At 48.7% G+C, this 12,394-nt stretch overlaps 1 protein-coding gene across 5 annotated transcripts in view; it reads left to right on the top strand.

Annotated features, from left to right (window-relative positions):
• SH3KBP1 (SH3 domain containing kinase binding protein 1) overlaps positions 1 to 12,394 on the top strand; it is a 298,864-nt gene extending 286,470 nt beyond the window's left edge. For 4 of the 5 annotated variants that reach the window (XM_074359924.1, XM_074359925.1, XM_010954521.3 and 1 more), the window contains 5 exons: positions 65 to 174; positions 3,578 to 3,706; positions 7,909 to 8,177; positions 10,942 to 11,005; positions 12,006 to 12,394. In XM_074359924.1, coding sequence (XP_074216025.1) covers positions 65 to 174; positions 3,578 to 3,706; positions 7,909 to 8,177; positions 10,942 to 11,005; positions 12,006 to 12,047 — 614 coding nt within the window. In that variant the 3' untranslated portion in view covers positions 12,048 to 12,394. The remainder of the gene's footprint in view (positions 1 to 64; positions 175 to 3,577; positions 3,707 to 7,908; positions 8,178 to 10,941; positions 11,006 to 12,005) is intronic. The other variant, XM_045516323.2, reaches the window with a different exon arrangement.

Raw genomic sequence — 12,394 nt, 5'->3', positions numbered from 1 at the left:
TTATCAAAACCTTCCCTCACTCCTATTGTTGTTCTTTAAAAAATCTGTTTTACTTTTGTTTTAGACCTAGAAGGTTTTGACTCCGTGGTATCATCTACTGAGAAACTCAGTCACCCAACCACAAGCAGACCAAAAGCCACAGGGAGGCGGCCTCCGTCCCAGTCTCTCACATCCGTAAGTGCCTCCTCGCTTCTTGACAGCTGGAAAGCAGGAAGGATTAGAGCCTGTAGCTAAGGACTCTTCTGCAAGTGGCTGACATGAGGACACGCTGGGGAGAGGGAGGGCATGCGCTACACTACTGACCGGAAGTGATCTGAGAGTCTTCTGGAATCAAGCAGTATTTCTTTCTTTTTATCCTTTCTGTATCTGCCCGCGAAGTGGGAACGCCCTAATCCCACTTCCTTTCTCTCTCCTTCCAGAGGGATTCTTGTTTGAACTGGAAATGGGTAAGAAAAAAAGTCATGTTTTCTGGTGGAAAAGGAGAGCAAAGCTGATTCAGTCTGCAAACAAAGCAGAATTTTACTTAAAAAAAAAAAGATCGGCCACTATATGGTGCCTGGCAGTGGCCAAGCCTTTTTTTCTCAAAGTGCTGTCCTCAGCACCCTCTGGGGAACCCCGCACAGACCTTTAGGAGATTGGGTTTTAACATATGAAGCACCTGCTCAGGCAGGAAAGAACAGTCAGAAGGCTCCGGATAACCTGCAGAAGTTTTTCATTTGGATCTTTTTGAATAACTTCCTTTCTTATTAGAAACCTGTAATACATCTGTTGTACCAAATTGTTAACAACAAAATGCATAAAGAAGAAAGTTACCTGTAATCCTGCTCCCCACAGCTAAGAACTATTAACCTCTTGCTGTATAGCCATTCTTTCTTCAAAAATGGGATCACATAGGGCGCACTGTTCTGAAAGTTGCTTTTCCCCCCTTACATGGCACCCCTTCCCCCAGTCATCACACTTTCTTCCATCACATCACGGTGAATGGCTACCTGCTGTCCTCGCCTGTGAATACTCGACATTTATGTTTCCACTTCTTCATCATAAACACTGAAGTGAATGTCATCGTAGAAAAATCTTGATGCTTCTGCAGGCAGTGTATGTGTATGTGTATATCTGTCTGTCTGTCTGTCCATCTATTTATCTCTCTGTATATATGACATTGCCTTGTCCTTGCTGGGAATTCGGGCCAAAGGCCTTGGACCGTCACCCAGATACACCAAGGAATTAACCTTGTCCAGGTTTCCTAGGATACTTTCTACTTTCACCTCATCTCTGATCCTACCTAAGGGCTCATCATGTAGAAGAAAAAGAATGCCACTTCCTTTGAGCCTCTTCTCTCATATCCGCTGAGTCTGGAAGTTTGGTTTCAGTCGTCCTATTTTCCTCTTCATAGGAAACATATCTACCTATGTGTTGACATCTTTTGGGGAGAAAGACTTGAGAAAGTGGCTTACTTTTTCACTCTTCTATGGAGTACTGTGTCAATACTGCCTTCTTTCTCCCTCCCTCTCACCCCCCTACACGCTCCCCAAACACCTCATATACACACAACCTAAATCATCGCTTCTTAGTGGCTCGATATTTAAATTTTTAATCCTACCTCCCACATCTTCTCTACAAATCCTTCATCACTTTTGTTTCCCCTCCAAATTCTTCCCAACTTTTCAAGATCCAGAGGGCCTTGGGGCATCAGAATTAAAGACAGAGAAATTCAAATTAGCATCCCCACCCCACCCTTGGTCCATACATCCCATGTCTGAGAGTTGGTTTATATTTAGGGGAGGCCGCACGGCATCTTCACTCCACTTCTAGACTACACATTTGTTCACTCACTCATGCAACAGATACTGATGGGCATCTCCTGCAGGCTCAGCTCTGTACCAGGTACCACGGCTCCAACTGGGAATGAGACATACGTGGTCCCTGCCCACGGGAAGCTTAAGGCACAGTGGCTCAATTTGGCATTTTATATGGAACGATTTTATTTGCAGACTTAAGACAACAAGATACATGTGTGCTCTAAAGAAGTATAAACACTTTTCTCCCTGCATTCCTGTCCATCCCCACAGGGATGTATACGTTCAATTCATGTTCATTCTTCTTCCTGGTAGCACCTGTCAGTTTTTCATAGCAGAATGGGATTAGTGGATATGGACATATTCCTAAAAGGCCATTAGAGGGAATGATCAAGGAGATACATCAGTCCTGACTCCCCAGCTTGTGGCCTCTCACCCTAGTTTGAGCTATTTATGTTTATAGAATTCAGAGAGCAAGCTTTGATTGGCAGCTCATGAACCATAGGTTCTGTAGGAGGAAATTGGCTCTTTGAATAAAATCTCAAAATGAGAGGATAGAGGCATTGCAAGGTGGTTAAGCAATTAAGCTTAGATGAAGAAGAAAGCTTAGCTGGGGGGTGTTGTTCGAAGTAATTGGATTTTCAGATTAAATGAAGATTAACAAACAAGACCTTTTGATTTTAAAATGTTGCTTAAAAATTCCCTAAATGTATGGCCTTAGTAGTAAACAGAAGGAAACAAGCAGTGTTTGTAGGCGTGATTTTTCTATAATGGCACCAAGTGGTGATGCTAAATGTGACAATTTTTTGACCATAGCGGTAGAAGGTAGAGAGGAGAGGCTGAGTATGAACTCACCTGCAGATATCTCTGCAAGAGCCTTCCTTTAAAATGATTCCTTGCCACAGGAACTCTTTCCTTTGCTTTGTCCTAAAACCTGGAAATGACAGAGTGATTCCAGTGAATTGGTTCACATTTATCCAGCTTTTGGATCTTCACAGTGAGGCAGGAAGGATAGGAGTGTTATCCCCATATTTTACCAAAAGATGCTGCAGTTCTGTAAACATACCTTAGCAGAGGTGGACTCCGCAGTGGATGAGGACTGTCCACGGCAATGAGGACAGCATTTTAGGAGCAGATGTGAGCTTGCTGTGCTGGCAGGTAGAGCTGTGCTCCAGGGCTGCGGGAACTCTGGTCACTTGACAGCAGGGCTGCTGCTCCCTTGCCCCCAGAAATGGTTTCCTCGCAGAGAAGTCCTTTCAGGCACTTCACTCTGCAGCAGGTTCAATGGTTCTGAAAAAGGATCAGGAGAGAATGGAGGAGAGGCAGGTTAGAGGCAGCTTCCTCTCGACCTGAGTGTCCTTCTCCACCGGACTGTCAGCCCCCTGAGAGCAGGGACCGTGCTGGCATGTTAAGTTCAGTACCTAGCTCAGTGCTTAGCACACAGTAGCAAATGCTGACATAGAGAGAGAGGCTCTGAGGGATGGAGGGAGCAGGAAAAGGTGGATGACGGATGCTTGCACGGATGAAATGACCAACAGGCACCGGTGGAAAGAGCCCATAGAAAGATCCTTGGTCTAGGAACTCTTTGCTTCTTAGTCCCAGCCCTGCCACTCTCTCCAGCACACAGATAACAGCACGCTTCCTGCCTCGTGATTGTAATGAGGAGACAAACGGAATAGAAGTGTCGAGTGCTTTCAAAAGCATACAGCATTATGTTAACAAAAACTATGTCAGCTAAGGCGTAATTCTGACAAAAAGCATTTTCTTTTGGCTTTATCCAGTCTTCGCTTTCAAGCCCTGATATCTTTGACTCCCCAAGTCCTGAAGAAGATAAAGAAGAACACGTTTCGCTTGCACACAGAGGAGTGGACGCGTCAAAGAAAACTTCAAAGACTGTTACCATATCCCAAGTGAGTGCCCAGCCGTGGTGAGGGCGTCCCAATAGCACGGGATCCCTGCCTTTTCATGTGTGCTCTGATGATGAGTTATAAACCCAACGAGGATAAACAGTTGTCTTAGTCATTTGGGGCTGCTGAAACAAAGTGCCGTAGATGGGGCGACTTATAAACAATAGAAATTTATTTATTACATTTCTGGAGGTTGGATGCCCAAGATCAGACTGCCAGCATGGTCAGGTTCTGGTGAGGGCTCTCTTCAGGGTCGCAGACTGCCAACTTCTCTCATTGTATCCTCACCCGGAGGAAAGAGGATGAGAGAGCTCTCTGGGGTCCCTTCTAAAAGGGCACGAATCTTACCCTTCATGAGAGCTCCACCCTCATGACCTGATCACCTTCCAAAGGCCCCACCTCCCAAATACCATCACAGTGAGGGTGAGGATTTCCACGTACGAATTTTGAGAGGACACAAACATTCAGTCCACTGCAACAGACAATGCAGGTTTTTGTCATTCTTTAGTGACAGTGATTTATTTTGGTCATCAAAATCCCTAAGGTATGTTACAAGTCTCCCAAACTGAGCAGAATCCCTGAGATACAGGTTCAGAGTTCATTTCTCATGTTTTCTCTTGTGGTTTGATCTCCTCTTTATATGTCACCGCCCCCCCTACAGACGTCATCACACACCACCGCCACCACTATCATCACCATCACAACAACCAAAACAAATTTAAAAGCCTAGGGATGTCTAGAAAGAATACATTAAATATATTAAATGCCAGGCTCTCTGCCCACAGATTGTGACTTTTATGTTCAAAACTAGCGGTGTCACAAATTATGGTTGGCAGTTCATGAATTTGAATCACTATAAGGGTTTCTTAAAGAAATGCTGATTTGGATTAATTTATTAGGATAAATGTGTAGTCTGAAAACATTTTGACTTCATTGCATGCCCAGGGGATGGTATAGCTCTTTTATTATTGGCTTGTGAGGAACAGAGAAGACATTGTTTAGCAACTGTGTGTGGCTTCTGAAGGGTTCCCCGTACAAGTTTTGTTCATCCTGTGAATGTGAAGTACGATTTTAAAATTCCATTTTTTTCATGCTAAGAGAACCCAGTCAATTGGAATTATTTTTCTGTCAACATTAGCAACTGTTTTCTGTCTAAAAGCAGAAAAGTGAAGTCACTTCTTAAGGCACTTGACACAGGAATTAACACAAAGAAGTCAAAGGTGATGTAGAATTTTCGTTTTCGTAGATTTAAGAATTTACATGTATAGATTTTCTTTAAAATCCGATATAGTCAGCAAAAGTATGATCCTGTAAAACAGATCGATTGTAATTATTCACAAAACTGAAGCACTTCCTTTTTAAAAGGATTCCATTTGCAGAAATTGGATTTAGACCCGTTTTTCTCTGGTGACCATAGGTATGCCCACAGTTGCAGGTGCTCCTCCATCCCTAGAGTGTCTCTCTAGTGACATCTACTGGTGGGCAGTGGCTCTTCACGTTTCTGATTTGCACTGTTCTATCCCATTAGCCTTTTTCCCTTCCCTGGAGTTGTCATCTCATGTTGTTTATTGCTTCTAGAAATTCCACTTGAACTAATTTGATCAGGACATTTGGTGGCCTATACTCTGTGGGGACTTAAAAAAGCACTTCTTAGCTGAAGTGGGCTGGGAGAGTGAGTCACGTAGGAAATGCTAAGAGAAGCATTGTTTCAGGAAGTGCCCGGAAGTTGGTCAGTGTGAGGACATTGGTGGGTCTGGGGAGGCGTAGGCGGATGCAGGGTGGGAAACGGGGGAGAGTAAAAACCCAGGAATAGAAAATAAGTGAAGAACGTAAGGTCAGGAGAGCATCAGTCTTCAGACTCAGGCAGCCAGAGTCACCATACCAGGCTTGAGGGTCCAGCTGACAGGCAGGGAATTAAATCTCAGTTCTGCCACTTATTAGCAGTGAGACTTGGGGGATTTCTCAGCCACACCCCTAAGCCTCAGTTTCCTGCTCCGTCAGACGTGTGTGCCAACTGATCCTTGTTTCAATTGTCCAGCCAACGTCCGGCATATATCCAGTGCTCCAGAAATGTCAGTTCCTCTTCCCTCTTACTATGGCTCCTACTAACAACAAGCACAGGATGCTAGCTTGCTATCCCTGGCAGCAGAAAGCGCTTTTCCTCAATGATAACTTGGCAGAGAAAAGGCGAGCAGAGAGGCTGGGAATGATGGCCCATCTGCTTCTGGCTGACTCTGCCCAGTTTCTCCCTCTGGCACAGCCTGAATCCAGACTCTGCCTCCTCATCTTGCCAGCCTGGTCCCATCTTGGCGCCTGCCCTGGGAGCTCCACCACCAGCCTCCCCTTCCTCCCCTCCCCTCCCGACGTCCTGTCTACAACCTGCCCCCTCCCCACCTGCCAATCATCTCACCTTCCCTTGCTGCCGCCCCTCACCAGGCCTGCCGCTGGCCCCTCTTCCCTCCCACCTGTGACTCTCCCACTCCCTGTGCCCTCCTGGCCCCTCAGGACACTTCTCTATCGGGCCTCCCCGCCTCTCTCCTGCATCTTCAGCCTTGGCTCTTTCCCTCGAGATAGCTTCCAGCTCAGGGTCTCCCCCATCTTTGAAAGCAAGCAAAGCCCTTCCTTGAGCCTATCTCCTCCCTGCCTCCCGAGGCTTCTCCATGATCTCTCTCTCTCCCCCCTCCCCCTTTCTCCCCCCTCCCTCCCTCCCTCCCTCCCATCTTCCTTCCTCAGCTGATGGTTTGGAAAGAGAGTTCTCAACTTGCAGACCACACACCTCACCTCCCATTCAGGCCCTAACCTGCCTTGGTCAGATTTCAGTCTCCCTTGGCTCCACCAAATGGGCCCTCCCCCCCAATTTTCCTCTCAGCACCCTTCTAGAAGCTCCCCCTCCAGGAGACGTCCATAACTCAGGCCCCTCCTGCCTGGCTTCCTCCCCTCTCTCACCACTCTGTCCCCAAGGGCTCTCACTTCTTTCCACCTCTTCAGTTTGGGGCATCCCCAGGTTCCATCACTGAGCCTCCTCTCTTTTCGTTCTGTATTATCCACCCCCATGGCTGCCACTTCCTCTGGTGATTGCTCTGGCCCACCTTACTCTTTGAATCATTGGCTCTGCCCGTTGGCCTTCCCCCGGCTCTCCTTCAGGCCCCTAAAATTCACTGTGCCCAAATCCGAGATCATTGTCTGGGCCTCCAACTTGTTTGTCCTCCCATGAAAAGGTCCAACTTTAATGCCTCCTTCCTCCATCCCCCGCCTCCCTGGCCCTCAATCTGTACTTCCTCCTCACCCGCTACAGCCTGTCCAGGACCACATCCTCCTGGTCTTGGGGTGTCTGCTCCGGGAGGGTAGGGACTACATCTTTGCGTTGGATGAGCCTGTCACTGCCGCATCTCTCAAAGCTGTCTGTTCTCTATTCTCTTGGCCGCTGCCTGAGTCAAACCCTCACCCTTTCTAGCTGTCACTAGATGAGAGTCCCCCAGCAGTTCTCTAGACCTGCAGACTTGCTAGCCCTTCAGCCCGTCTGCAGCCACAGTGATCTTTTGCTTGGCACGTGGTCTTTTTCACCCTTTCCACCAGCCCCCGAGCACCCCCTACCTCTCTCTTGCCATCTCTGACCTTCCAGCCGCGTGGCTGGCTGCTTCCCATGAATGCATCCACTCTCCAGGCTCTGGGCCGTTGCCTGGCACGTTCCCTCCTCCTAGAACTCTTTTCTCCCCTCAGCCTGCCTCTTTTCTGACTGCTCCCTCATCTTCCTCCTCCAAGATGGGGCTGTCAGCTCCTCCCTCCCGGACACTTGGTCCCTTTGGTGGGCTTCTGCAGCTCTGTGTGCTTCCCTCCTGTGGGCAGACTCTCCTCTCATCTGTGGTGTGTCGGTCTGTTTGTCTGTACCTCAATGGGTTCTAAGCTCCTTGAGGGCCAAGAAAATGTTTTGCTCACTGCAGAGTTTGCGGAGCCTAGTGAGTACATGGACCTCTGGCCGTGTACATTAAACTAGTTAGGGACTAGCTGGTCGGATTGAAAATATTTAGGGGGATGCCTGCACCGCGTGGGCCTCTGAGCGCTTGTGGAGGAAGGTCAAATGAGTGAGTGGAGCATGTGGAGGGACGTGGGGACAGTGATGTAGCTGGAGAGTCTTAGTAAACAAGACGGGGAAATGCAGCGCATGAACCCCTGGCCTGACTCCTCTCTGTCCCCCGTCGTCACAGGTGTCCGACAACAAAGCACCCCTCCCGCCCAAGCCGGGGACCATGGCGGCGGGCGGCGGCGGGCCAGCCCCTCTGTCCTCAGCAGCATCTTCCCCCCTGTCGTCCTCTTTGGGAACAGTTGGACACAGAGCCAACTCCCCATCTCTGTTCGGCACGGAAGGAAAACCAAAGATGGAGCCTGTGGCCAGCAGCCAGGCAGCCTTGGAGGAGCTGAGGACACAGGTCCGCGAGCTGAGGAGCACCATCGAGACCATGAAGGACCAGCAGAAGTGAGTGTCTGCGGCCCCTTCTCTCACTGCCTCCTGTGGTGCTTTCCACCGGGTCAGGGCCTGCTCTGCCAGCCTGGGTCCCAGCCTGTCTGTGAGGACCCCCCACCCCGTGATGGTGGCAGCAGGGGTGGGAATGGGCGTGTGAACCGAGAGGCTTCATTTAGTTCTGCTCCACACGTCAGCTGGCCCAGCCGCAGGCGGGAAGGCACGGCTGGCCGTGGAGCGTGCAGGGAGGAGTTGGTTACAAGGACTGATGCGCTTAGCGAGCTGTTAAAAAGAAAGATCTTCAGATTCCCATCCAACACAGTAATGTACATGCACCACTTCTTAATAAGCCCAACAGCCAGCTTTGCTTCTAGCATCAGAAAAATTGCCATGTCTTCAACTAGCTGCCTCATGAAGGAATTGGCTTGCATTTCGGGGCTGCGGTGTATGAAAAAGACGCAGGGAATCTTTAAACCTCAGCAGGATGTTCTCTCCAGGAGACCCCGGGGCTCATCCTGCGTGCCTGCACGCACACACTCTCCACATCTCTGACCATCAAGGGGCACTGAGATGGGGAGAGGGACCTGTGAACAAAAATAAATATTACACGTCTATCTCTCAGGGTGCTGTGTGCAGTGACAAAAAAACAATGGTGAAAGGATTAGAAATCAGGGGGCACTTACCTGAATAAGCTGAGATGCAGAGAGTTTAGGGAACAGTTAGCTGTTTCCTGAGGGAATGGCGAGGCATCTCAAGGGGGCATTTCCTAAGTAGGGTTTTGAAAGCCAACCTACGATGGCGAAGAGCAGAGTGCCCCGCAGAGGGAGCGGCGCGGGCTGTGAGCACTGTGGCTCTGTCCCACTTCCCGCCTTGGGCTGGGAATGTCATATGAATTTGGGGCCCCTTAGACTTACCCCCTCCCTGGAAGGGGCTCATCTGATAAATATGCAGAAGAGCAGATGGGATCAGAGAGGGTCTCAGGGCACCAGCCAGGCTGCCCCTAACTCCTTCAAGCCCCCAGCTCCTATCTGGCCCTGTGCATTATCTCTTTAAATACCCAAAAGCCCCATCCACGTCCAGGTGACGGGTCCCCTGCCTAGACAGTGACGCCATAACCCCAGTCCATCCCAGAGTACTGGTTCTCAGCCTTCTGAATAAGACTATCATTGGGTCAGACTGACCTGGATCCAGGGCTCCGTCCCTTGGGGCCCTCCCTCTGAGAAGTGCCTAGGACTGTGCTGCACGTCTGAAAAGGCCTGCGCCCGAGTCCGAGTGCAGAATCACCAGTGCTTTGGGGCTGCTCCCCCCATGCTCCTCTCTCCACTGTGAAGCTGGACATAGTCGCCTGCAATTGACCTTCCCCCCGCCAACATCTTGAGTCAAATGTCACAGTGGCCCCTTTCCAAGGCCTGCCTTCCTCAGTCTGGCCTTTGTGCCCCAGGGCACCGCGTCCCCCCCAGTCTCCCCTCCTTGCCTTCAGCGTCACTTTCCTTTCCGCCTTCAGCTGAAGTCTGTGTCGACGCCCCTCATCCCCAAATGTGCGGTTCTCACCCCCTGCTTCTGTCCTGGCTCTTCTCCATCAACTCCCCCATCTTCCTCCCCCCTCGTAGGGGAGGAAGCTCGTATGTCACTAGCTCAAGACATAGTGACTTTCTTCGCACCTTGTTCCGCAACTAACTCCCCCAACCTGGACGGCTCGAGGCTTTGCCTGCCAGAGTCTTCCTGGAGGCGTGCTGTCTGCTTAGGGTCCCATCTTCTCCTTTCCTAAGCCCTGGGTGGTGCCCACTGAGACAGTGATGCATAGCGTGTGCTTCAGTAAATACAGTAACGGATCACAGCTGGCTCGTGTCAGAAAACCCAGCATGTTGACGGCAGTGCTGGGACCCTGGCCCAAGTACAGGGGCCGTCATGGTGCTCATCTGAAGTGAGCAAATGCTGCGTCACTTCTCCCTTTTTTGTTGTGCTGTTTCTGCAGTCTTTGTTTTTTGCTTTTCTAATCCAGTTTGTAAAAATGTATGTGTAAAATGGAGTGTTTGCTACCCTAAAATGGAGGACAGCTCTCTGACCAGAGTTAGGCTGGTTGCATCATCCTACACATAGAGCCCTGAGTTTGCAAGTTTGCAAGTTCTGCTTCATTATTTAGTGTTGGAAGGGGCACAAGACTGTGTCCGAACGCGTGTCTGCTTCCTCCATGATGTAGTTACTCCATCGTTACTCAGTTATCTTACCTCCACATTTTCGACTGTTACTATTTGTAGGATTTTGTGAGACTCTGTGAAAACCTACCACTAGCCTTTTAGTAATTTAAAACTCTGGGACAATAAAGGAAATATAAATGAAGTAGTGAAACTGTCTGCAATGAATATTATTATGTAAATACATTGAAAGACCAGTGATTCCGTAATAGAGGACTAGTTAGAGGAGAGGCGACAGAGTGTGAGCCTGGATGCCTGGAGTCTAGTCACTGGGCAAGTCAGGCCACCTCTCGGGGCCTCAGTTTCCCCCATCTTCTTCTTTGAGGAGAAGCTTGGACTGAGGGATTTCAAAGGTCGTTTCGGACCTACTGTTTGATGACTATGTATTTTGGGAGCCCGGAAATAATGGCAAGCCTTTCCATCTGCAACAGACTTCAAGCCGTAGCTGTGCAAAGAAAATAGAATGTTCTGGCCACATTTTCTTTGTAAAAGGATCAGAAGGATTTGGAAGTGATAAGAGACTTCTTATCTCCTATTGGGGAAGTCTGGGCTTTTGTTTAATTTTATCGCTGTTTGCTTTCCAGACGGGAGATTAAGCAGTTACTGTCGGAGTTGGATGAAGAGAAGAAAATCCGGCTTCGGTTGCAGGTAGGTCCCTAGTGTCCTGTTGCCCCTTAAGAGGCTCAGTTGGGGGTGGGAGCAGAGTCAGGGCTTTATTTTGAAAATAAATGACAGTGACTTTTTCTGCAGATTTAGACGCGCTTCCTGTGACAATTTTCTTAGAATTATATAGCCTTATTACACATTCTCTCCTGGGTCCAGGAAGTCTAGGGGAAGGGGGACATTAGCAAACGTGCCCCTAGTTGGATTTCTTATTTGGAATTTATCTGAAACATCTTCTCTGTGGAAAAGTTCCCCCCAGTTTTCAGAGGCCTCATTGTAGTGACCGCCAGAGGGCATGGCCCCGGGGAGACCTCCTTGGCGCTTCCATCATACAGCCATCAGGACTCCAGGGACCATAGCTGTTCGCACTCAACACTTGCTCTTTATCTCTTTGCTTTTCCCTGGCAGCTATGGCAGTCCTGCCAGGGCATCAGAGCTCTGTCCCCCTCTACCCCGCTCTGATCTAACTCAGCCATTACCGAATGGCAGAGAGGGTGGAGGAGTGGGAAATGGTAGACTTTCAGCTCTCAGCCAGTTGGGGCCCTTGGCGGTGACAGATCCGTGCTGCTCAAAGGATTGGTAACTGCTTGTCCTCATTTTGGGGGTGCTGATAGATACCCCTTGTGCCCAACCACAGCTGCCTTCCAGCCCTGCCAGATGGTCCAGTGTGTCTGGACAGCCTGCTCCAGCCTCTGGCCAAGAAACTGGAATTGTTGTTGTATTGTTGCTTTTGACAAATGTGGAATACTGGTAGCCTGAGAATTCAGACATCCACCCTTTCCTAGTGCATCGTGTTGGTGCGCCTTTTCTTTAGGTTTATGTCATTTCTGACATGGCTATCAACTCTTCATTCACATGTCATTTCACTCATTTTACCTTTCAAATTGTCAAGTGGATTACTTTCTTTCAATCAACTTATCTTTCAGCTTTTCTCCAGCCAGCCGATTCATTGTGATTTTGTTCGGCTCTTGTTTTTCCTTCATAGATGGAAGTGAATGACATCAAGAAAGCTCTTCAATCAAAATGAATACTTGATAAATGAAATGTCGCATCATTCATCCTGAGTCCAAGACTCAAATTTTCCGCCCCAGCCAAAATAACCTTGTGCCAAAAGATTAAAGGTTTGCCCCAACACGTCCCTGTTTGAAAGATTAGCACAAAAGTCTTGATAGCACAACACAAATTCCATCCAAGAGGAGACTCTCTTCCCCATGGTATAGTCCTGGGTCTGGCACTGGTTGTGACTTAGAGCAAATTGTGCTAAAGGCTTTTTTACTATGAGATCTCACACGTGAAATGAAAACTCAGGCAGTTTAGTCCATGGTGGTACTATTTTGATGATATTTTCCATGAATAAAATGTAATTTTAGATTA

The sequence above is a fragment of the Camelus bactrianus genome, chromosome X (assembly GCF_048773025.1).
Source record: "Camelus bactrianus isolate YW-2024 breed Bactrian camel chromosome X, ASM4877302v1, whole genome shotgun sequence".
NCBI lineage: Eukaryota > Metazoa > Chordata > Mammalia > Artiodactyla > Camelidae > Camelus > Camelus bactrianus.
Note: the sequence above shows the minus strand (reverse complement) of the source record. Positions and strands in the feature narration are given on the sequence as shown.